We start from the raw sequence: 26779 nt of genomic DNA on the forward strand, positions 1-26779 counted from the left end.
ATGGCAAGGGAGTGCGCGAAGCGGTGGGCAGCGGTGGGTGGAGAAGCCAAGGAGGGCGTTGTCGCCGCCAAGACGGATGAGGCGGCAGCTGGCGGCAAGAAGGGCAAGGACAGTGGCGGCAGCGAGCAGCAGCATCGTGTGCAAGGCGGTGCTGGCTGACAGTGTTGTGCTGGCGGTGCGCAGGATAGGCAACGACGATGCATCGCGCGCGGCGTGGCGAGAGGGTTGGCCTTCCTCCACGACAAGAAGTTTGTGCACGGCAATGTTCGGCCGAGCAACATCCTGCTCGACGCCGACATGGAGTCGCTATTGGTGGACCTCGGAATCCACCAGCTCATCCGCGGCGGGGACACGCTCTAGCCGGTAGGTGCGGCAGCGGCGGGGCGGTTTGGGAGCAAGCGGTGCGGTGGGGCAGTTCAGGAGCAAGTGGTCGGCGAAGAGCTTGCCGGACCTGTCGCTGCCGCAGGGCGCGAGCCTGCTGGCGGGGCCGTTCGGGTTTGGCAACGCGGCGGCACAGTACCAGGAGAGGAGCGAGCCGGAGCTGATGCTGAGCAGCAACAACCACACCCTCGTGGTCGCGTCTACACCTGCGACAACGTGCAGTGCCCGCACAGCAACTACACGCTCGGCTTCCTCTACGGCTTGCTCTGCTGTTTCTTTTTGGGGAAAAGATAGAGAGGGAGAAGAGGGCTGACAAGTGGGCCCTACGCTTTTTATATTTTTCTCCTATCACTTACATGTAGGCATCATCTGTATTTTGGTGACTGGGCTGACACGTCAACATAATAGACCAAGTTAGCATGCCACGTCAGCAAAACCGCCCTCTAAAACCGCCGAGGGATTTAATTTGTACCGGTTTTAGTAATTGGGGGAGTCGTCCTAACCGGTTTTCTGGTTGAGGGGTACGAATTAGATTCGGTGTACATTTAAGGGAGTCAAAGTGAACTTTTTCCTTTTAAAAAACCGTGATCTATAATATAATATAGGTGTCGGTTGTTTTAAAAAAAACGGCATCTATTCCGTTTACCGCAAAGATGCCGATTCTTTGGTGGGCTCCACGCCTAAAAGATGCTGGATTTAAATTAAAACCGGCATTTTTCTCTGACAGGGGTAAAAGGTGCCGGTATTTTTAAAAACCAGCACCTATTAGGATATAAAGATGCCGGTTCTCGACATTTTGGCAGGCTGACGGGCGCGTGGGTGTGAAAGGCACTATAGGTGCCGGTTTTACCACTTCCGGCACCTATAGTGCTGGCATCTATTTGAAGTTTTGTAGTAGTGCTTGTCGAATATGATTCGTATCCCTCAATAGAAAAATCAGGTGAAGGGCTCCTCCAACTATTAAAACCATGCAAAACAGCTTCCTCGGTAGTATTTGTCAGGGTTATGGATACCACATACCGAATAGTAGTTGACTAAATCTTGGCAGGAACCACCACATACCATGTCTTATACGGAAACAACCTTCGGATATAGGAGGAGTTCCGCATAATGAATGATGAATAGAGTTCTACATGGAAACAACAAGGACTACTCGGATTGTATCTATATTGGTTTCCCTCTACTTGGACAAGGGGACACCTATGGGTATAAATACAAGGCCCCCTAGGAGGAGAGGGGACACGGAACAATAGATCAAGACACAAGATCAACATACAAGCCAACATACGCTAAGACAAGACGCCGGATATCGACTTCAGAGATAAGCATGGCTAGTCCCCTACGATGTCTACGAATACTGTCAGGAGAGACATAGCCCTGTCTTTGATCTCGCCAGATGCGGATTCGAGGAGGAAGGCTACCCTGTTGTCGACTACGAGTTAGCACTTCAGACCGCCAAGTCGACAACAGTTAGATAGGCTACCCCAAATATTGTACTGGTGTGATTATGGTGAATAAGAGCAATGACCGGCTTCGGCCAACAGGAGTAGGGTTATTACCTGACAATTTAGGGGCCCGAACCTGTATAAAAATCCCTGTCTCCATCTTTTACCTTAGTCTCGCATATATCCTAGTACCAATGATCTCCATACTATGCAAATACCAGAATCGTGACATCAAACGTCGACAGTATTAATGGTGATTTTTGCTCACGTGGCAGTGCAAAGATCAAGAAATTAAAAAGAATGTGGGGTCCACCTATAAATGACAAGAGAAAATAAAAATAAACAACACTCGCCTCTCCGCCCGTGCCGCCGGCTACTGGCGAGTACGCTCAGCCGCCCATTCAGGTGCATGACGGTGTCCGTCGGCGACCTCCCTGGGCATTGAGCTTCCACTCCTCCTGCTGCTTTGCCACCGCCTCTTTCCCCTCTCCCCCACGCTACAGCTGTGATCGAGGATGCTAGGGCCGGAACAAGGAGTCAGCTAGCACGAGCAAAAGAGGAGTCAGCTAGCGTGGTCCCCACTTTGTCATTGTCGCCCTCCCAACCTCATGTCGACGCCATCGCCCTCCCAATCTCGTGTAGCCGCCGCCTTTGGAGAAGACGAAGCCGCAATGAGTCAGAGAAGCAAAACGGCGGTAGAAACGTAGCATGAGCAGTAGAACGGCATTTTGGAAGAGCGGCGGCCACCGCCTCCGTCCTTCTGTGCCTTCCGCTCCTCACTGTCGCCTTCCGCTCCCTCCCCGCCTCTGATGGCCTCGCCGTGCCAACCATAGGAGAGAAAGGAGTGAGGTCGCTCCTTGCCGCGGCCTTCCGTGTCCTCCCTGCCTCTGATGGTCCCATCACCCAACCACGGGAGAGAGAGGAGGAATGTCCTCACTGCCTCCTTTCGCTCCCTACCCGCCTCTAATGGCTCCTCCACCTTGACCATAGGAGAGAGAAGAGGGAGGTAGCTCCTCGCCGCGGCCTCCAAACACCCACCTCGAGCGTGGGCGAGGGTCACATGGACCTCATCCACCACCACGAGCCTCTCGTCGAGCCTACCACTACTACAGAACCCCAAAATGCTGCCGGTTGGGAAACCCCCTTATGTGCCAGTTTTCCCAACCGGCACCACGAAGGCGGCACTGATGAGTTCCATCCTCGGTGCCGGTTGTAAACCAACACCTATAACAAATATAGGTTTCGGTTGTGAGGTTCCCAGCCGGCACCTAAGATGTTTCCACGAGCCAAAAAAACTGGTTCGATGCATCGAGCAGCTCCCAATCACCCAAATCCCCCAAATCCATCAACACATCCATCAATACATTTCATCCAACAACAACACAGAGGCATCCAACAACAACATTAAACAAACAACAACAAAATCAAAATCAAAGATCAACAACGCACCAAATCCCCCAAATCCATCAACACATCCTCAACACATTTCATCCAACAACAACGCAGAGGCATCCAACAACATGGGATACCTGGACGCCATGGCGAAGCGAGGGGAGCTGGGGGAGAAGGCGGAAGCCCACACGTTGCTCACTGTGCCCAACCTCCTCCACCACCACCGTCGGATCTGGCCACCCTGAGCGCCGATGGCCTTCCCATGCCGCTGGCTGCCGTTGAGGTCCACTGAGGGCCGTCGCCCGGCAGTCGCTGAGGTCCGCTCGGCCGCCACTCCACCGAGTCGCCGCCCTGCCGCCTCTGCCGGCCAGATGCCCGCCACCTCCCCTCCTGTCAGATCTGGCGGAGGGGAGGGCGCGGCTGCCGCTGCCGCCTCCGCCGGCCAGCCGCCGGCCGCGGGAGAGAAGGGAGGGAGACAGAGAGAAGAGAGCGAGACAAACACGAGAGAGACGGAAGAAGACATCGAACCTTATCTCCTCTCGTGGTTGGGCCCGCTGGCTCGGCTCGATTTCTGTGGGTGTCAGTTTTTTTAAAAAAACTGGCACCTATATTTAGAACCGGCACCTATAATTGCTTAAAGGTGCCTTTTTTGCAATTTCAACCCGCAGAAGTGGGAAAAGGCCTATAGGTGTTGGTTTTAGCACTTCCGGCACCTATAGTGCCGACACCTATTTGATGTTTTGTAGTAGTGTACGAACATGGGGGAGCTGGACCCAGAGCTTCGGTGACAGGAGAAAGAGAGGAGGGAGGGAGGGAGAGAAGAGAGGAGGAGGCGTTGGTGCCCTTCCCAGCTTTGGTTCGCCGTCATTGCAGCCTCCCTCCCGGGTCCCCGCCTCTCTGTTGTGGAAGAGGGAAGAGAAAAAGGAGAGGAAGGGGAGAGATTGGGGAAGAAGATGGGAAGGGAGACTTACATCTGAGTCTCATTGTTCTTTTTTATTTTGTTTCCTGATTATAGTGCACGGGGACGCCACGTATGATAAAGACTATGTTAACACGTGCCACGAAGAACAAAACTGCTGCCCAAAGCACCCGAGGAGGCAAAATGAGCCAGTATTGATAGTTAGGGGAGTCATTATATCCGTTTTTGCGGTTGAGGAATGTCAAATAGATCCAAGCTATATTTCAGGGAGTTAATTTGGACATTTTCCTTTCTGTGGCTTGCATTTAGCACACGCAGGGTCCACCATGTGTACGACAAAATCATGCTTTGACCTAGGGATGCACGTGGGCTGGGTCGACCTAGCCCAAGAAATATGGGACCAAAATTACATGGGTTCACCCATCAAATTTCGTGGGTCAGCGTAGGTCGACCCACCACGGCCCATGGTAGGTGGGTCGACCCACCTGCATCCACCCCACTCAGTCGTGTGACTCTAGCATAGAGCCGCAGTTGCTCGCTCACAACTGTTGCTGCCGCAGCCTGCATCCAAAGCACGCCCCTGCGCTGACACCTCCACCTTTGTCTCGCCCCTGCTCACCTCAACCTAGGGGCCCACATATCAGCCTCTAGGAGAAGTTTGATGGAGAGAGGCGGTGGCTCTGGTTCAGCCGAACCAGGGTTCAGCTGCCCTCATCCCCACCTTCCATGTGGTGCTTCCTTAGCCCTCCCTAATGACGGTCTTGGGTGAACCGACTTGGATAACTGCCTTAATCAACTATCATTGGAGGCTATAAAAGGAGGAGAAGGTCACACTCTCTAGTTCTCATTTGTATTACTCTATAGATTAGTGGAGTTTAGGCTAAGTGTAGTTCTTCAGTTTCCTAGTCTTCTCAGAGATCTGGGTATGTTTTTAGTACTTTTCTCTCATTGTAAGACTTTGAGCGTAGTAATGAAATTATCTTCTTTATTTATCGGTGTTTATAGTTCATATACTGCTTTGCCAATTATATTTTCTATGAGTAGTTTATACTTTTTTGGTATGCTTTACATGTATAGGCTAGTCGATATATGCCACGATATCGGTCCGATAATCTTAACGGATTGCACTAGTTCTTACTTGTCTATTCAAAGAGTGGGAGTCTTAGGGAAACTGCTAGTATTATTTAGCAATGTAAGCATGGTGCTTAGGTTGATTAAATGCCATTGGATGTGGGTGTGCCCCACGGGTTGTAGAGGTAGGTGGCAGGTGGTGACAAACATTGTATGTCCTTTGTAATCATCCACATTCGGGTTTGACATAAGAGTTCGTAAAATGTCGTAACCACGTTGGCAGACCAATAGGGAGCGGTCTCTCGGTAGTGCCTGGATGCATAGAACTAAGTCATAACTTGTACATGTATGTGTTTGTTTGAGTATAATCGAAGCATCATAAATATATAAGTATATATGAAGCCATAGCTCTCTTTTGTCTTTCTCCTCAATCTAGTTTATCTTTATTGAGATTATTCTTCTATGTCACACTACCTATGCATGCAACTACGTGTGCATGTCACACACCTAGTGGTCAATCATGGGAGGATCTAATTGCCTTGTACTTTCATACATGAGGAAGGTGATGGTCGAGGCTTTGCTGTAGGGGCCATGGAATTGCACTGGCCAGATGCAGTTAGGTGCCTGACAGGAGCAGCAGTGTCACCACACTGGCCTCCGCGCACTCTGCGTTGCACGCTGACATCAATGCCTGCAATGCCGGTCGGTGGTCAAGACCGCCGATCGATCCCTAGCTAGCGAAGGTGCCTACCTTGGTGTCATCGTTGGCGCCATAGTTATTGACATTGAACGTTGGGTTATCGTGGTACATCGCCTTAGCCAATGTCAACGACGTGTTGGTGGCAACACATAGCGTAGCATTGTGTCTACATATTCATAGCTAGCCCTCTCTACGGCTCACATTTGCGCGGCGGATGCGGGAGAGAAATTAGGGGATCGATGGTGTTTCCAACAATGAAGATGTGTTTCCATCTTTGAGAGATGGAGATGTGTGATGGAGTAGCCATAGTCAATGTGATCTTAGGCGCAAACCGCGATTTGGCGGGGACGGAATCATGGATAAGTTGTGTGCGCGGATAAGGGGAGGAGGGAATGATCTAGAGCATCGTACTTGGTGTGAATAATATTGGGCGTTGGATTTGATGAATGAAGTATGTAGTAGTAGGACTCGAGTGGGGGTCGCTAGTAGGCGCGTATGCGCCGTCGGCGCGCATTTTATCAGGATGAGTAGTTAGACTAATCTATTAGTGTTAGATAATAACAATTTGAGATAATGACGGTAGTAGATAAGATTTTCTTTTTTTTTCGTGAGATTTTTTAACTAACAAATTGAAAGGAAAATCTATGTCTGAAATCAAATTTTCAAAATTTTAAACCTAGATTTAAAAACTTTAAACTCGAAATTTGAATTTCTTAAGTCAAATTTTGAAAACTTTTAACTTTTCATCTCAAATTTGAAAAACTTCCAATCCAACTTTGAAAACTTTCAACCCAGTTTTCAAAAATTTCAACCTAGATTTTAAAACTTTCAAATCGATATTTGAAAACTTTCAACTCTTCAACTCAACTTTGAAAACTTTCAATCCAGATTTGAAAACTTTCAACCCAGATTTGAAAACTTTCAACTCGAGATTTGAAAACTTTTTTACTTTGATTTAAAAACTTTCAACTCAAGATTTGAAACTTTCAATTCGAGATTTGAAAATTTTTAAGTTAAGATTTGAAAATTTTTGAGTTATGATTTAAAAACTTTTAACACAAAATATTTGAAAACACATGTGCTAAATGTTAAAAAAAATAATCAGAAAAAATGATAAAAATCGTGAAAAAAAGGAAAAAAAACCGTCGCGGGGGAGGAACCGCGCCCCGCTAGCTGGCGTGCGCCAGCAACCCGTGCGCCAATTAGTTCTCGCGGACTTGAGTTGGTGAACTATCGAGTAATAAATACTACCTCCATTTTTAATAGATGATGCCATTAACTTTTTTTAACACATTTGACTATTCGTGTTATTAAAAAAATTTACGTAATTATAATTATTTTATTGTGAGTTGTTTTATCACTCAAAGTATTGGAAGCATCATTTATATCTTATACATTTGCATAAAATATTTGAATAAGACAAATGGTTAAACATGTGTTCTAAAGTCAACGGCGCTATCTATTAGAAAACGAATGTAGTAAGAAATAAGAATAAGATGATGTGACCATGGCTACTACAGATACATCCGTTGCTCACATCATGGATGAACAACAAGATATCAAGTTCGAGTCCTCCAAGTGTCGGAATCCGATTCGGCCACCTGCTACACTGCTGACTTCAAACGGCCGCCGAATCTGCATACGACCTCCGTTTTTGGCCCGTGAGTACTTGATGGAAAGCTTTCGGAGCCCTCTTTCCAACGGATCCAGCCTCATCTCCGAATTCCATCTCGGGTGGCCGGAATCACACGCACAAGGTGCTGCGTCACCTATAATGGGCCTATGGGCTTGTAACTTCATTTGGGATCCTGGCCCAGGTGGGGCCCATGTGGGGTGCGCCCCAGCCAGGTGGAGCACGACCCTAGGCACCCCTAGGTCGTCCTCCCACCCTTATTTATATAGCTAGGTACCCCTTCAGGATTTCTCGGGTTTTGATAGATTAAAGTTTAGCCATTGCTACTTGCTTGCAGCGCGCGTGTCGGCTAGACCGTCCGTCTGCTTGTTCTTCAGAACCCCAACTTATCATTCATATTTAACTCCTATTTGCAATTCAGATTGCTTTTATCTTGTTCTTGCTTGTTTCTTCGATTTGCTTGCAGGAATAAGGTTGATTTGCACCGGCAAGATCAACAACCCACGGAGAGGTGTATCGATCGCTAAGGCGCAACGCAACGTCTTGTACGGTTGTAGTCGGGTCGTCAACGTTTCTTCCAAATCGTAGTTATCATCAACTCACCGAAAGATCGGGCCAAGAACAGCCTTGAGTGTCGAGAGGAACTCAGGGTTCATCAGGTGGTATCAGAGCTTTCGTTTCTCGGTGAGTTTTCTTCTACCTATAACCAGAAAATAGCCAGACAAAAAAAAATGTATCATTTACCTAGCCATATTGTGCCATTGCATTGTTCTTTTCAGTTTTTGCTTTGTTGAATCTGTGTTGCATCGTCGAGTCGTGTTGCTGGTCTTAGCGTTTAGTCCATTTAGAGTTTCGAGTTCTGGTCACGTTTTATACAACAGTCGTCGTCGCCTCCGTGTCTCTGTTGTCGTCGGGACCTACGAAAACGGAATCGGCTCGCTGCCACGATTCTATTTTCGTAGTTTTTAGAAGTTTTTGTCGGTTAGTTTTTGAGTTCTTGAGTTGCATAGCTTCTGTTCGGTGGCTGTGCCGTGCATGTGTGCGAGGAAGAATAGAGGAATATAGCAGATCTGTTTGGATTCGGTGGGGTGGAAGGAAAGAAAAAAAAAAGGAAAGAAAAGAAAAGGAAAGTTTTTTTTTTGATTGGATTTGGTTTCCACTTGTGGAGGGCCAGGCCAAACCCTCCCACCTACCGTATGCACCACCACCGTGACAGTCCGACTCCCTCCTCCCTCTCCAAATCACGTTATCTCAGTTCCGAGTTGTGTCAAACACCTTGGTGAAATTTCGTTTGGTGTCGGTTTCGAGATCTGTTTGGAAAAACGGAACCGGCATAAATTCAGCATTCCATTTTTTATAATTTTTAATTTTGGTGTGGACTTTACAGTTGAGTCCCTGTAATTTTCATATTTACATTTGAGTCCCTGTGGTCTTACATTGAGGTCCTTGAGTCTGTTTTTGGTAAAAAAAATAATCAAAAAAAAAAGAAAGAAAAAAAAAGGCAGAAAGATGCATAAAAAAAAAGAGAAGAAAAGCCGCACCAAAAAAAAAGAGAAAGGAAAAAAAAGAAAAGAAAGAAAAATAAAGAAGAAAAAGAAAAGAAAGAAAGAAAAGAGAAAATCAGTTGTACCATTGAGATTTCTTTTATATATCAGAGCATGCTTGAGTTGTTTCTAGTGCTATCTTGTGGTATTGTTTGTGTCTAGACTCGCGTCTCTAGTACGTTCTAGCCTAGGATCAGCACGATACTTGACTTTGAACAATTATTCAACTTTGCATTATCTGATTTGAGCATTTGCTATCCCTTTGCTACATATTTAAGCCTACCCAGAGCTCCACAGATCTAATTGCAGCCGTACAGCAAGTGTTTGCCAAGGCATCGATACATCCAAACTCCATTGGGGTGCTTGGTTGAGTCGGTGTATGTCACCATTCCGCTTGCATTGGTAAGATCTTGTAAGAGCTTGGTTAAAAGCTTGAGTGTGTGTGATTTTTGATCTACCACTACCTAGTAGTTAATAGGAACGCGCATATTTTTGTGTATGTTTCTTGTTTTCTACTAACAATGGCAGCGATACGCAAGATAATTGGGGAGAACTGTGCTCAAGATCGACATCTTCGTCGAGACATGAGGAGTGATCAACACGACCATTATAAGGTAAGTGACAATGTTCTATGTAATATCAAATCTGCACTACCTTATTTCGAGGGAAATTATGATCCTCATGCTTACATTAATTGGGAGCTAGCGGTTGATAGAGAATTTATAAAGCATGTCTTGTCTGAGAAACAAAAGGTTATGTGTGCCTCTAGTGTTTTAATTAAACATGCTTCTAATGATTGGAAACATCTTTGTAGGCATAACAAAATACCACAATCTTGGAAAGACCTGAAACGATATTTCAGAGATGTTTATGTTCCCATGTATTATGCTGACATTTTGTTTAACAAACTGCAATGTTTAAAACAAGATACAGAACTGTTACTTCATACTATCATGATATGCAAGCTTGTTTATTACGTTGTGGTTTAGATGAATGCGAAGAAGCTAAAGAATTGAGGTTTTTACGTGGGCTAAACAAAGAAATTCAGGACATGCTTGATTGTCAAAGATATACATCTCTTTCTCATTTGTTACAACTTGCTTGCAATGCTGAAAGTAAAATAGAGGAGAGAGACATGAAAGAGCCGCCAATCCCATTGTTCACACTCAAAGTCGAGGCACCTCCATCATCTGAAGATGACATCAAAGGTAAAGTAAATGGTACTGAAATTAATCATGGTGAGTGCGTTGTTAACGAAGTAAATTTGTCCACTTTTCATACTAAAGTAGAGCAACCGTTAGTGGAATCAAATGCTAGAATTCCTGTCACAAGTTGATTTACTCGCTGTTCCTTGTGATAAAGAAGAGTTGTGTGATAATGCTTCACTTATATCCATGCCACAACTAGTGAATGAACATACTATTTCTAGTGTTTCTTTATGTGCTGATTTTAAGCATGCTGTTCACATTGCTAATGAAGTTGAGGAACGTAAATTGCTATCTTCTTTAAATACTTTGGGCTATGTTCAGTTTGATGATTTTTGTGAGCTCGATAATTTGAAGGAGAAATTATTTGCTAAGTCTGATTTGCCATGTCCAACTAATGCTATTTTTTATATCTTTGGCAAATATAATGATAGAGGAATATATTTGGTACATAGAGTTTTCATTTGTTCGGATTTAGAGAAACATGTTATTGCTAATCATACTACTTCGAGTTTCTCTAGTTTTGATTGGATGAAACAGGTTATTTTGAATGGACTATGTGAAGAATACCATATGGAAAAACCGAGGACGGTTTTCCGTGAAGAAGGGGATGATGATGTGATCATGGCTACTACGGATACATCCGTTGCTCACATCATGGATGAACAACAAGATATCAAGTTCGAGTCCTCCAAGTGCCGGAATCCGATTTGGCCACCTGTTACACTGCTGACTTCAAACGGCCGCCAAATCTGCATACGACCTTCGTTTTCGGCCCGTGAGTACTTGATGGAAAGCTTTCGGAGCCCTCTTTCCAACGGATCCAGCCTCATCTCCGAATTCCATCTCGTGTGGCCGGAATCACACGCCTATGGGCTTGTAACTTCATTTGGGATCCCGGCCCAGGTGGGGCCCATGTGGGGTGCGCCCCAGCCAGGTGGAGCACGACCCTAGGCACCCCTAGGTCGTCCTCCCACCCTTATTTATATAGCTAGGTACCCCTTCAGGGTTTCTCGGGTTTTGATAGATTAAAGTTTAGCCATTGCTACTTGCTTGCAGCGCGCGTGTCGGCTAGACCGTCCGTCTGCTTGTTCTTCGGAATCCCAGCTTATCATTCATATTTAACTCCTATTTGCAATTCAGATTGCTTTTATCTTGTTCTTGCTTGTTTCTTCGATTTGCTTGCAGGAATAAGGTTGATTTGCACCGGCAAGATCAACAACCCACGGAGAGGTGTATCGATCGCTAAGGCGCAACACAACGTCTTGTACGGTTGTAGTTGGGTCGTCATTGTTTCTTCCAAATCGTAGTTATCATCAACTCACCGAAAGATCGGGCCAAGAACAGCCTTGAGTGTCGAGAGGAACTCAGGGTTCATCATAAGAAAATAGATAGGCATGAGTAGTGACATATCACATATCTCAAATAGCTATAAAATTAAAATGGTATCGTTACAAATAGATGAATTACACTGGTATATTTTAAAACTAAAAAAATATACCGGTATATCGATGTAATTAACCCTAAAAATTTAGGCGTCCAAATCTTTAAAAAGAAAATGCGATTCCACGTGTATATACCACTGTATTCCTACAAACCGGAAATAACAAAACGAGCAAAAAGAAGGAAAAGAAGAAAAACAACCTCCTTCCTTCCCTCCTCCCTCCCTTCTCCAACCTGAAGACCTGACCGCCCAGATCTGACACCTCAAGCTTGGCCTCGCTTCGCTTCCTTTTCCGGCCTCCCAGATCCCGATCTCTCCCTCCCCATGCCTCCTCCTCCTCCTCCTCGCCTCCCCTAACCCCCGCCGCCGCCGCCGCGCCATGGCCTCGCGGCCTCCGCTCCGCACCACCTCCGCCTCCTCCTCCACCCTCTCCACCGACTCCCCCACCTCCGCTCCCCCCGGCGGCGTCCCGCAGTCCATCACCGCGCTCCTCAACAACCCTCTCCCCTCCGCCTCCTCCTCCTCCTACTACTGGCTCACCTGGCCCCCTCCCACCCCGCTCCCCGACGCGCCCCCGCCGCCGCCGCCCCACCCCTGCGACGTCTCCCGCGCCGACTTCGCCCCCTACCTCGCCGCCGTCGCCGACCCCTTCGCCCGCTTCGCCGACATCCGCCTCCACGCCTCCGCGGAGGAGCTCGCGGAGTCCCAGGACGGCGCCGCCGCCGGCCCCGCGGCCTCCGGCCTCGCCGCCTGCCTCCGCGAGGTCCCCGCGCTCTTCTTCAAGGAGGACTTCGCGCTCGAGGACGGGGCCACGTTCAAGGCCGCCTGCCCGCTCGGTGACGCCGCGCTGCAGGAGCGCCTCGGCCAGCACCTCGACGTCGTCGAGGCGCACCTCGTGCGGGAGATCGCGCGCCGCTCCGAGTCCTTCTACGAGGCGCAGGGCCGGCTGCGGGGGCTGGACGGGGAGATCGTCGCCGCGGTCGGGAGGATCCGGGAGCTCAGGGAGGTGGTCCGGGTGCTCACCGGCGATCTCGTGGGTGCCGCGCGCCAGGTGCAGGAGCTCAATGCGACGCGGGGTAACCTCGTCGCGCTGCAGCAGAAGCTCACCGTCATCCTCTACGTCAGCCAGGCGCTTGCTGCTCTAAAGCTGGTGAGTGGGCGAACTGAGCATTACGAAACAAGACATCTCCCGCATTGCATTTTCTCTACTGATCAGCAATGTGAATGATTCCCTGAACTGGTTGGGAACTAAGCTTAGCTCAGTGATGTGTTAATCTCTTATTAATACCCAAGGCGTGTGCTTTTGCTGGCATTTCCCTCACTTTTCTTTGAGTCAGTTGGCAATTTGGTTAGTGCGAGAATGAGAAGTACGATAGACAATAAAACTGCACGCACACGCTGATTTCTTAGTTTGATAGTCTGATGCCATGCGTTATGGTTTGTTCACATTATTTTGTTCTCGGTGATTTATATGCTGATGAATAGTACTGTGCATGGAACGCCAGAAAAGTGCTAGGCTGTCTGTATCTCATTAATTTTCTGGCAACAATCTCGGTGGATTTAGATCTTCTTACCTTGGCTGCTCAATTATGAAGTGCCAATGTACCTTGACACGGAAAATGAAACTTGATGGTTCTGTATGAGAGTTCTAGATGAGTTACGACTTTAATTTGGAGGGCTTATAGACTAACACTAGGCAAGTGTATACCTAAAAGCTCAAACAAACTCAATTATTAAGGGAACAAAACTTTGATATACTTAAGGTTTAGTTTATTGTGCTGAGTCCTGTAAGGCATGTAGGTTGACATGTGGGCCAAAAGATAGGCTAGTCATGGTACCCAAAGATAGGTTTGTGAGGCTGAAATGAAATTGTATGTGCCTTACTGGCTTCCATCTCTTCCATTGTCTCTCTATTCTTTGATGATCCTTCTAATTTCCTCTCTCTCAATACCTACATCCCTTTCCCACCCTCTGCTCAGCAGTGAAGCAGTGCCACAACAAAAATCAGTAAAGGAGAGGGGAGGACTGGAGGAGGATGGTAAGGGTTGAGATTCACAGACCAAACTTCAGAGGGTGTCTAACAAGGTGCTTTATGCTGCCTATACCATTTATGTTGCAGCCTAGAGCAGGTTAGTGGGAGACTGTGAGGAGGACGTGCATCAGAAGTTCAGAGCATGAAGCAAAGGGATGCAGGAGGCTTCGCTAGTTCAATTCTTCACAATGTACTCCATGGAGTGATGGAAGATGGAAGGGAGAGAGGACAGGACAGTTGCTGGGACCAAGGAGTCAGGAAGAGGAGGCAGCTCCAGACACCATGATATACGAGGAGGATCCACACAGTCGGGCTGAGTGGAGGTGATGCGCTGAGTGGAGTGTGCCTGCTTGCAGTTGGGAATAGTTGGGATTGGTTCTTGTATTTGGGTATGCTGTTGCGATGCTCTGCTCATGAGCTTCTATTATAGGGGTATTGCGCCAGGAGAGATTGGGGAAGTATTGGAGCTTTACTTATTTATTTTTTAAAACTGTAATTAATGGTACTTGCTTCGATCTGTGTCCAGATACCAATTTGGCTCTTCACTTGACATTCTAGACTGGAATAAATGTTTTTTATACTAGACCTTTTAGTCATTGCGTTAAATCTTTTTCTTACATTTCAAGCCCTTTATTTTATCGATTCCTAATTCAGTGCTTTGATTTGTTAATCTTATATGTGCAGCTTGTGGCAGCTGCGGATTGTGCTGGTGCCCTTGACGTAATTGATGACCTGCAAAACTTGCTAGTAAGTTTCTTATACGACAAGACGCCAATGTTTCCTTTTGTATTCCTCTATGGCAGCTTTACCCTTCACCAACCATCTTTTTTAAGATTGTGAGGTCTAAAAGTAAAGACGTGCAGCTAAAAAGATAAAGTTAATTATCATACTTCTAATTCATTCCATGTCATCAAAGCTGAGATATACCCTACTATTATTAAATATTACGTGGGTCTGTTGGACTGGGGATGCCCAAAAGTTAACTTCAATTGGCAATTTTAATATCTAATGCGTCGGTTTAGAATAATTTCTTAGTGTAATACCCAACTCAACTGTTTAGCTTCTCTTTTCCCCTTCCCTAAAGTAAGTACTCTGGAGTACATGCATTCATTTTGGTAAAAATAGCAAGACTGTCAGAGAATTTGGCCTCATCTCTATTTGCTTGCTGATTGTCTGTCTCTATATAACCATGATATATTAATGGTATGGGATTACAGCGTATCAAATTAGTTGATTGAAAGATGTGATTAACTTGTAAATACGCCTTTTTACTCCCATCTACTTGCTCATGTCTGCAGCATATGTAACTTATATTGTTATGATAATGTTTTCCTTTTTTCAAACAGGATACTGATGAACTCACTGGGCTTTATTGCTTTCGAAATATTCGTGATCAGTTGGGGACATCACTAGATTCTGTCAACAGGTACTCTCTTAGAACTTGAGCATAGGTTCCTATGATATGAGCACACCTTTTAGATTTCAGGAGTATTAGCACAAAATATCTGATATTGAGATAAAAAGCCTTTTTGTGCATAGAAATAAATCATGAATCAGTGAATTGTGATCAAAAGCTCGTGGCATGTTGTAGCAATGTAGGTAAGCTGATCAATATAAAAAAGAAATAATTAGTGATTGTACTCAAATGGCATTTTTGTTGATACTGAAAATGTGCCTACACCCGGAGGGTAAATTTTAATGTTGTTATTAATCTTGGGCTATATCAGGATATTGATAATTTGTTTTTTTTCAATATTATGCCCATCAGTAACTTGCTGTTTGACTTGATAATATTCATTCTTGTAGCATTCTTTCAGCAGAATTTGTGCGGGCTGCTGTTCCTGATGGAAAAGCTGTAGACGCATTGATTCAAGCAAATGTGAAAAGAAAGGCTTCTGTCCCCCTTAATGGGACGGAGCATGAAGTATGTTTCAGTTCACAGTTTAATCTATCTCTTAATTGGCTTATATTTACTGGATTATATATGCCGATGCACTACTATCTGTTTATTTCATCGAAATTTCTACTAATCTGTATTTTCTATGTGTTGTCTGTTCACTGTTAACTTATTCTAGGTGCTCATTTGTTGTATCAGTGCATTCTCACTGAAATGTAAACTTTCACTACAACAAATGAACCAGAAAATTTGAACATTCCTGCTGTATAGAGTATTTTTTTTTATATAGCATAGTGAATGCTGTTCACTTTTTGGACCCTTCTGTTAGGTTGTTAAGAACAAATGATTAATCATAAATTCATAATTGAACAATATCAATTTAGGGACTTGCCATATTGAGGCCAAATTGTCTGCTTTTAATGTTTGTTTTGTTGATGTTAAGGTTCAATGCATGATAGGAAAGCAATGTTATGCGGTAGGAAGTGATCATGAACTAATTACCATTTAATACTAATTTTGTCATGGCTATAGCTATTCATATTCTTGTGGCTACTTTGGCCATTTATAGGCAAATTTTGTTCTTTTCCAATTTTTGAGTGAATTGCTCTGTAGCAAACACAGTTTAGCAGAATATGTAGTTATTTCGTAAATGTTTGACGCGTTTAATATTTTCATCAGATTGCATTAATACACCGTTCATGTTATTTCTTCCATTTGGTGTTCCATGCTTACAGTACTGTGGTGCTTTAAGTAAAGGTTTTCATCACATTTTCTCTAATTTTCGGCATGTTCATTGGTTTACCGCAGGTAAACATAGATGAGGAAGAAAGCTTCATTCTCAGAGATCGGCTTCTCCCCCTCATTATTTGCCTACTGAGAACGGTTAGTTCTGTCATTTACTTTCATTAAATTGATATTGCAGTGTGCACAAATTGGATGCACAAATATATCTTTTTCAATACTGAATGCAAACAATGAGAGGTTTTAGAGTGATAAATATTTCCCAAACACCTTAAAGGCATGTTCATTGGTTTGTGTTAATGATGTTGTCACTCATAAAAGCTTGTATTTTGGGCTTATTACTTGCATCCGCATGTCTAAGTAAGATGCTGTTTCAAACTTTTATTGGATAGAATATCAAGTTCCTTTTTCGCAAAGGCTGATCTCCTGTGAGTATATTTGATTAGTAGCAGCATCATGTTTCTTTATTCCTGGATACTGAACTTGCCTTTTTGAGGGTATATTAATTAGCAGTCCATTTTTTTGGTGGAAACTAAATGGTATGGTTTATTTTTATATTTTGCAGGACAAACTTCCAGCGGTGCTAAGAATTTACCGTGACACACTAATTACTGTTATGAAAGCTTCAATTAAAGCCACAGTAGCTGAGCTGCTCCCAATTTTAGTTGCCAGGACAATAGATTCTGATTCAGTAACTGGAGACAGAGCTGCTGATTCTGATGGTGTCATGTTTTCTCCATTTATCATTATTTCTTTCCCATGCTATTTCTTCCACTAAAATTCTTACATATTTTGAACTTCAATTTTTTCTTAACTGCAGCTGGAGGCCAGTCTTTAGCAAATAAGTTGCGGAGTCTATCGTCTGAAGGGTTTGTTCAGCTTTTATCGGCTATATTTAGGATAGTACAGGTAAAATGATTATAAGAATTCCATTTAACCTGTTCGAAGTGGAGGTCATGCATCAAATTTAATCTCAATGAGGATATACTTTTATAGTATTTGGTAGTGTAGATATTTTAGCCTTGCATTGATTTATTTTTTAGCTTTAGTTATCCACTTTTTGACTGCATTTATTGTATCAGCTTAATTGTTCTATGCAATTATTATCAGCATTAAAGGAGCCATGAAATTGGTGCAAGTCCCTTACTACATGCTGTCTGTATTTGCTGATTCTATTGGTTGGAGAACCAAATAAAACCAGAATAGATTGTGGAGTTAGCTATAGAAGTTATGTACCAGCATGTAGCATCCCAACTTCCAAGTCCAATTTTCTCTTTAAAAAAAACCTTCCAAGTCCAAATTGAACCAGTGCAACCAGTGAGCCTTTGCCCGGGGGGGGGGGGGGGGGGGGGGGGGGGGGCGAACCTGCCGGTTCTGCTGGCTACCGTACTAGGGGTCTTCTTGAAGTCATCACCTATATTTGTATTTCTATTTTTGATAAAAAGATATTTAGCAGTGGCTGGCTGGTTGCTTGAGGATGTGGGGAAAAGAGTTTTGAACATTGCTATGCTACATGTAACTAAATGAAAATAAGAGTTGTTAACTTTTAGCTATAATTTATTGTGCCTTTTCCCATCTGAAAACCATGTAGCATTGACCTGATATTTTTCAGCATGCTTGAAATGTTTCTTGTCTACTTAAATCATGTACAATTTCTGAAGATTTAAAGAAAAAACTTGAGGTAATCAACATTCTTTTGTCAATTCAGGTACATCTAGTGCAAGCAGCTGAAGTTAAAAGAATAGTTGAATGGATCATGGGAAACCTCGAGGGGAGCTTAAGTTCTGATGCTTCAAATTCTGTACAAAAGCACAGTGGCTCAGTTTCTGATTTTTCCCAAGAAAATGACTACGGTGTCACTTCACGGGTGTCTAATACTCTTACCAGGAGTAATTCTAAGTTTCCCTTCTTTCAAGGAAAAACGAATGACATGTCCAGTACAAATTCAATAAAGAATGTCCGGTAAGTTAAGGTGCAACTAGTTATTAAATCTTGCATTCACATGGGCTAGATATCATATACATCCACATCAAAACTCTATGGAAAAACATATTTGAACTTTTTTTAAGGTTAAATTTTTTTTTATGAATAGATCCAAAATTAAAAATTAGGAGCTACAAAAGTTATATATAGAATCCATCCTAATATAGTTTTTGTTACTTTCTGTTTTTCTGGTTATTCTGAAATTTGAAATTAATAATTACAAAATCGTACCTGACATGGACTTTTGTTGTAATCTGAACCACTGTAATTTCGTCCCATCTTGAGGAATGGCTAGATTTTTTTTCGCCTTTTTCTGATAAATGCGAAAAATACCTCAGTTTGCCTAAAAGAATCTCCCTTTGTCCCAAAATATAGCTAGTTCTAAAGTTTTTCATTCCTATATTTTGGGACACCCTTCTGTACTCTAGAAGTAGCTATAGTTTGGGACAAAAAATTGAATGCTAGAAGTAGCTATATTTTGGGATAGAGGGAGTAGATATGCTCTTTATGTTATGTTAGCTGATGTCATGGTAGTGCTGTGGACAGATCCAATACAAAATTAGAATATTGGGTCAAATTCTAGGCTTTACCTCTTTTATATCATAATTATATTTGAAAACACAATTGCGCTCTAATATTTGCCTTTGGTACAGAGCTGATGTCTTGAGAGAAAACACAGAAGCTGTTTTTGCTGCATGTGATGCTGCCCATGGACGATGGGCTAAACTTCTTGGTGTTCGTGCTGCCCTTCACCCCAAATTAAGACTTCAGGAGTTCTTGATCATCTATAATGTAACAGAAGAATTTGTAGCTGCCACTGAAAAGGTTATTTCTTTTCCTGTTTGAAAAATATGCACAAACGCTCATTATGCTCATCACTGCATACATGCAAATTATGACTTTATCGTATCTTCTTATTCCTGTAGATTGGAGGCAGGTTGGGTTACAACATCCGTGGAATTGTACAACAACAATCAAAGCAATTTGTTGACTATCAGCATACTGTCCGGGTGAGTGACTATCAGCATTTGTTGAATTCTACAATGGTAAACAACTTGCATGAGTTTACTGATGATGAAAATTAAAAGGCCATTCTTCAAATGTCATCCTATAAGGAGAGAAGAATATTAAATATAAGACTACAAAGCATCATTGTACATGAACTTCAATGGATAATTGTGCTATTTTGAAAGAATATAAATCACTCAACTTTATCCCTGACCCCTCAGTTATAGATATCCATCAAATTGAATACAATGCTGTACCTTTGTTATGCTTTTTAATTGGAGAATATTACTTGCGGAAAGTGCATTTCACCATCAAATACCCTGAGAGTAAAATGGTAGTGCAAACGGGGAATGTAAGGCTTAAACAAGTACTTCCTCCGTTTCACAATGTAAGTCATTCTAGCATTTCCCACATTCATATTGAAAACTTACATTGTGAAACGGAGGGAGTACTACTCAACAATTGACATTATAGTTTCTGAAAAAATTAACATTATTAGGTGTCACTGCTGCTTTTTTTTGCTACTCAACAATCGTCATAAATACAAATTTCAAGGTTGTGCAAACAACTGTGATTTGGATTTCAGACTGATCTGTACTTTGTCTGTAGTTGATGCACAACCTATAGTATTTTTGTGCACTAAAACTTCTAATATTCTTTTGAAGATGGCAAAAATCAAGGCAGTTCTTGACCAAGAGACATGGGTTGCTGTTGATGTTCCAGAAGAGTTCCAAGCAATTGTTCTATCACTATCATCCACTTATTCCGTTGCTAATGGCATGGAGATGCCTAGCACTGATGACAGCTCAAAGCTCCGTGAAAATCGGGTTACAAGTCAAGAACCAGTAAATTCAGCTGAAAATAATACTGATAATGGCAACGCAGTATCTACTTCTCCTTCGACTGAAAACAATATTGGGCATGCTAGATCAACACAGCAAACCATTGTGCATGGGGGTGTAGGCTATCATATGGTAAACTGGTTAGTCATCTATATTTTCTACTTAATAGTTCAAGTCAAGTTGCATTCTCTTCTTGCGCACCTTGCAGTGTTGCAATGCGACACTTTTATTTCCCAACATTTTGATGGCTAGAGTCGTAAACCATCCCTCTATTGATTTGTGGTCAACCTTGTTTTATTTGTTGTGTCATTTTGTTAACTTGTGTTCTCATTACGTGAGATTCTCAATTTAAATCATGTTCACCCTTGCAGTGGTTTGATATTGTTGAAGATGTTATCGGAATATGTTGACATCAGTAAATGCTTGCCATCATTATCTTTTGAGGTGGTCCAACGTGTTGTTGAAATATTGAAGCTCTTCAACACTAGGACGTGCCAACTGGTTCTTGGTGCAGGTGCCATGCAGGTAGTATAACTGTTACATGCAATTTGAGTCATTAAGTTGTTAACTGTATAAAGTCTTTTCTCTATATCTGTACTCATTTAAAAGGGAGTAGCGGTGGTGGTGAGTCTGCCACCACCCCCACCACCAACTCTATTTTTGTGAGAAGGAAGGACAATGTAAGGCTAGAGGACCCACATGTCAGTAACAAATATATCCAGAAATTTAGAGATATATGCAGAAAATTATGGTAATAACAGGTTAATGATAATTTTCTTTAATCAAAACTAGTTGAATGCCCGTGCATTGCAATGAGAATTAAATAAGAAAACCACACCGTACACTCTAAAGCCTCAAAAATTAAAATAAAACTATCCTCGTTCTAAAGTCCCAGGGTCATATATTTGTCATCACTTTCACCTCACTTCAAAAGAAGTTTTTCCTGTTTGATGGCTTGAGGTTAGGAAGGGACAAAAGTCCATCCACCTCACTGTTTGGGGGACCCACATGGTAGTGGTGGTGGGTGGTGGCAGATTTACCACTCACCACCACCATTGAGGTCTTTGAAAAGAGTATATAGATCCTGTTGTAACGCGAGGGCGATATGCTAGTTTTTTTACAACATATGTAAACACAACTCGTGTTTTCATGGGTATGTAACATGGGTTAAGGACACTAGAAGTTCTTATGGATCATCTGCTCACTTAGGCTGCATTCGTTTCTGGAGATTGAGAGAGAAACCCCTTCGTTTTCCGCACGTACGATACTTTTTTGCAAAAATTTTCTATAGGAAAGTTGCTTTAAAAAATCATATTAATCCATTTTTGAAATTTAAAATAGTTAATACTCAACTCTCCTTGTGGGCAAGATTTTACCATCAGTTATGGGTTAGTGTGCTATCTAAAGCAAGATTTTTATGCTTTTATCAAACGCTAACCTTGCTTGGAAAAGCATATTGCCTTAGCTTTTAGATCCATGCACACCTTAAGGCTTGGCTGGGTGTCCTTGGACATAAGTGGTGCAGTGGCACCATGGAGCCATCTGCGCCTAAGGCAGGGAGGGAGATGGGATTATGAGACTAATGAACTTCTGTTTGTTCTTGTTTGATTAAGATATAATGATGTCCTTTTAATAGGATAGCCTTAGGCTGGACATAGCACCTCGTTTACTGAATGCTGTACCTCATAGCATACCATGTTTTTCCATTGTTTTGTGTAATCTTTATCTCCATTCTCGAATAGTATGAGTTGTTTATGCTCAATGAACAATTTGTATCACTTTGTTGCACAAAAAAACTATTTGTGCAATTTGTTCTACCTATATGGAAATGCTGTTGCAAACAAACAGTTAATTATTCTGTTTGAACAATCGTACTTCAATGCCTGATTGGTTTAATGCTTCTGATCCTGATCAATCTCAATAGCTGATTTTGTGTAGCTACTCAACTTGTTTTCCACTAGTTCAGATTGGTGAGTTATATTCTCCATTGTTTTGATTTTCAGGTGTCTGGTCTTAAATCAATTACGTCTAAGCATTTAGCTTTGGCAAGTCAGATAATCAGTTTTATATATTCTTTAATTCCAGGTAAGCACTGTTTTTTACTCTTCTATAAAGCATGATGTGATGGTACTCTGTCCTGGTGTTGGCTATGTCCATGTTTGCTCACTCAACATTTTCATCATACTGCAGATATCCGGCGTGTACTTTTCCTGAAAATACCCGAGGCACGCAAACAACTGTTAATGTCTGAACTGGATAGAATGACTCAGGTATGATCATTAATTTACATACTAACATTTCGTTAGTTCAAGCAACTCATGAATGCTACTACTATCTTTTAGTTGTTTTTCTATCAATGCCATTTCTTACATGTTTCAAGGAATAACAGGATTACAAGATTCATCGAGATGAAATTCACACCAAGCTAGTCCAGATAATGAGAGAGAGATTACTAGCAAATCTGAGAAAATTACCGCAAATTGTGGAAAGTTGGAATGGGCCTGAAGATACTGATTTGCAGCCAAGTCAATTTGCCAAGGCTGTTACGAAGGTACATTGTTTTAACTGTTATCGTTGTAAATCTAATGTTATCATATGGTTGCATATTTCTACTTGTATGTGGTTGTTTAAAGGGTTTTGCCATGATTTAAGTAAGTTAAGTTCACGTGTTGCTAGGTGAAAATAACACGTGGTTTATGGTCTTTTTGTTATGTGACCATTACTTCCATTTATCTCTTTGATAGTTTGAATCCACGCAAGGGATATTTTTTTCCAGGTTTCAGGTGTTTTAACTTATTTATACTGACTGTTAAATTTTTTCACAAAAAAAACTATTGCAGGAAGTTAGTTACTTGCATCGCATCCTTTCTCAAACATTGCTTGAGGCAGATGTGCAATTGATATTCAGGTATTTTTTTTATACTTTTTACTACTGACTTTAGCTCCATGCTATCATTATAATCATTGCACCATTTTATATTTCAGATGATTGATTTTTAGCTACAACATATGCAGGTCTTTACCTGTTTTAATTTCCAATTATAAGTAATAAATTCATTTAGGGCCCTCCTTGGAAGCCCGGTTTTGGGCCCAAACCAGTCTAAAATATTGGCTAGTAATTTTTTTGAGCTGAGCTGTAAATGAGGGCTTGGATGGGCTAGTTTTCGGATTAAAATACATGGGAGAAAGCTCATTACGACTGGAAAAAAAAGCATTGCCCTGGAAATATGATGGAAGCTGGGCTCACTTAGTGTGTCCCAGCCACCACTCTGACTCCCCACACTGATAATCATCTTAAGCTCGTTGTCTGCCTTGCTATCCACCCTTCCCCATCCCCGTCAGCTACTGCTGTCGTGCCAACATTCCTTCGCCCTCCTCCCTGCGGCCTAACATCTCTACCCGATCTCCCGCTGCTCTTACCTTGCTTTGTTCCTAGCTGATGGCTCCTGGGTATGCCTCGAGCTTAGGATCCTGGATCTGCACAACAGCAGCCTCATTCTGCCTCACCACCACACCCATCGTGTAGTGTCCAACGTGTTCCTTAATTCTGCAGCAACAGCAGCAACTGCGACACTAGAGACATGCTCCGGACCAAGGTGTGGAACCAGTTTTGGCCAGTGGATTTCGGTTGGAATTTGTTGCTGACTTTTACTGTTTTATTTTGATTATTGGTCTGCAATTCGATAATGTTCACTATTTACTCTTTCATGAATTGATTCCGAGTCCTAAATCCTCCTGCTATCTAATCTTCTTGATGATATGCACTTGATAGTGCAGTGGCAAGGAGTGTGTGGTTTCAACTTTGAGGTCCCGTGTTCAATCCCCAACACGCTCACAATATCTTAAAAAAAAAATGTTTGGAGGGACGTCTCTCCTTCCAAATCTCATCTAATCTTCTTGATTTCCACATGCTTGTTAATATCCATAATCCAAATGGTCAGTATGCCAGGCATTCGTATTTCACTGGTAATGGTAATTATGGGTAACACGAAATTACTCTTGTATTTCGATCACAAGATTATATAAAATACACAACTCCCAAGCAGGCCATATTTGTCATGAGTTAGAACCAGCATCTCTATTTTTGACTTTTATGCTTGCCCTGAACAAGTTTTCATCTGTTCATATAATGTGTTTATAATCTACTGTTTTGCTGCAAGGTAATATTGCGTGCCGCTGATTTCTTTCTACCCTCTTGTGCAATGCAGGCAAGTAGTTCAAATATTCCATTCACATATCACAGAAGCATTTTCGAAGTTAGAACTCAGTACACCTCAGGCAAAGAACAGGTACTCCTAAACTTGTTGCACTCTCTCCCACAGGGAGATGGAAAAAAAACTAAATTTGATTCTCCTTGTGAGCTGTGGGTGTTCCGTAACATTTATATTTGACCCCGTTATTCAATGATTGATGAAACTCAGATTGTGCCGTGATGTCCAACATATTCTTGTATGCATTCGGAAGTTGCCTGCTGAGAACTTCAGTGCAGAAGCTATTCCGAATTATGGTCTTCTTGATGATTTCTTGGCTGAAAAGTTTGGGACAAAAGTTGATGAATGACTGACCTGTACATTAGGAACTGACTGTCTGCGAATGTTCAGTACTCATGTGGTCCATGGGAAGTACTCCAAGACATTGCCATTATTGGCGTGAAATCCTGTGCAGGTAACAACTGGAATCAATCTGTTCTGACTTGTTGCCAGTCTTCATAGATGTCAACATCTAATCCTTTTTTTTCAACGGCATATGACTATATACTCCCTCCGTTTCATAATGTAAGACTTTCTAACATTATCCACATTCATATAGATGTTAATGAATCTAGACACACATATGTCTAGATTCGTTAACATCTATATGAATGTGGACAATGCTAGAATGACTTACATTATGAAACGGAGGAAGTATTTATAATGCATTCTCTTGATCTAGTTAGGAGTGTAATTTCAACACTACGAGCCTGGTTGGTCCCTTTTGCTGGCTAGAGTTTAGTCACAAAGCTGGTCTTCATAGAACAATTTTTGTTTTGCTTGCTACAACTTTTGAAGATACCTAGAGTGGGCTAAATACTAAATTTGTTTGTACTTGGAAACCTGAGACTCTGATGTTTATAATGACTGGTTAAACATCCATGATTTCAGGATCATTGATCATGGGTGTCTGATCCATAGTTGACTATATTGAGCTAGTCATCTTGATGGATTATTTGTTTGCGGAAAAAATATCTCTTTCTTACCCTCCCAATATTGATCATATTATCTGTTTTGGTAGAATACAACTAAAAGGTAAGGAGATGAGATCTTAAGTGGAATATAGCAAATAGATTGTGTAAATGAGGCATGTAATATTGAGTTTATTTGGTGCTGGCTTCATCTCCCCAGAAGTCATGTTAAATAATGTAAATCAAAGTTCATTTATTCTATTCCATGTTTTTGAAACCCAGATAGAGAAATAGTGGTATTCTGGGAGAAACTAATTCTGTATGGGATGTTTCATAAAGGGTAGATTTGCGTCTTACACGAAACACTGATAACCAATTTAATAATGCAGGCATTGCTCCCCAGGATACAAGTACATAGCACTTAATGACAGCGGAGTACAATGTCAATACTCCCAGTAATGCCGTGTGAAAATCATAGCAATGTTTTTGCCCTTTTCTGAGCTGAAATTGTTGCCCCATACTTTAACCATGCCAGGCTGCATTTCAATTTTTTAATTGTTCCATCCCTTTTTGGGGACCCGATATTTGTTACTAGAAGTTCGTATAGAGGGAACTGAGTTTTGGCATCACGATCTATTCATTGCAGCATGCTTCTTGCTGTGTAGGTCTGGTGTATTCAATATCCTGTCGTGATGGCAGCCCATGTATTTTGTTCATGTAAGGTTTTGTAATTAGTCTGATGAATGAGATAATAAGGTATTTTTAAATGTTAGAATAGGAAAAGATTCCAGCCATGCATGGATATATAACAGGAAATTGAAGATTACTACATATGTTCCTTTCTAATGTGATCTCTGTATGTATGCATGTTCTTTTGTGAGTGATGTACTGTAATTGGTTAAATTCTTTCCTTCCCGAGGTACAAAACTAAAGAGTTTTTTGTAAACCTTAAATTATTATGGTCTTTTTTCGTAAACCTTTAATTTTGCCAAATAGCCTAGAACGATAATAATTTTGAAAACGGAGGTAATACATGATTAAATTATTTTACTCGTCAATGAGACTCCTGTCGCGCGAGTGCGTGATGCACGCACCAAGGTCGCTGGGCGCATCACTGCACACAGGCCACAGCCACACGCATTCTTGCCATCCTAGGTGGGTCGCGTATCAGCTTGTAATCATAGCTCTTCTCTAAAGCAAAAGACACGGAGGCAGACGCGGTATGTTGCTACCTCCGTTCTCTCCCACTAAATGGCTGAATTATTTGGTGATCATCATTTGAGTGTACAAATAAATAAATTAACTATTATAAAATTAAAATATATATATATAACACCATTTTTTATATAAAAAAATCACACCGTTTAGGATCAGGAAGCTT

At 42.3% G+C, this 26779-nt stretch overlaps 1 protein-coding gene across 2 annotated transcripts; it reads left to right on the forward strand.

Annotated features, from left to right (window-relative positions):
- The first annotated feature begins 11972 nt into the window (after positions 1 to 11972).
- LOC127770363 (vacuolar protein sorting-associated protein 54, chloroplastic) lies at positions 11973 to 26278 on the forward strand. Of its 2 annotated transcripts, none has more exons than XM_052296040.1 (19): positions 11973 to 12884; positions 14451 to 14513; positions 15113 to 15192; positions 15573 to 15690; positions 16471 to 16545; positions 16970 to 17126; positions 17225 to 17313; positions 18113 to 18366; positions 19041 to 19212; positions 19314 to 19397; positions 20061 to 20377; positions 20609 to 20762; positions 22241 to 22322; positions 22428 to 22507; positions 22627 to 22788; positions 23078 to 23145; positions 24446 to 24526; positions 24659 to 24902; positions 25379 to 25768. In XM_052296040.1, the coding sequence occupies exons 1-18, from the start codon at positions 12114 to 12116 to the stop codon at positions 24795 to 24797; spliced, it is 2946 nt and encodes a 981-aa protein (XP_052152000.1). In that variant the 5' UTR covers positions 11973 to 12113; the 3' UTR covers positions 24798 to 24902; positions 25379 to 25768. The 2 variants fall into 2 exon arrangements, with proteins under 2 accessions (XP_052152000.1, XP_052151999.1); XM_052296039.1 differs by lacking the exon at positions 25379 to 25768 and adding an exon at positions 25788 to 26278 and having other exon boundaries at positions 11974 to 12884.
- The last annotated feature ends 501 nt before the right edge of the window (positions 26279 to 26779 follow it).

This window comes from Oryza glaberrima, chromosome 4, assembly GCF_000147395.1.
Source record: "Oryza glaberrima chromosome 4, OglaRS2, whole genome shotgun sequence".
NCBI classification, from domain to species: domain Eukaryota; kingdom Viridiplantae; phylum Streptophyta; class Magnoliopsida; order Poales; family Poaceae; genus Oryza; species Oryza glaberrima.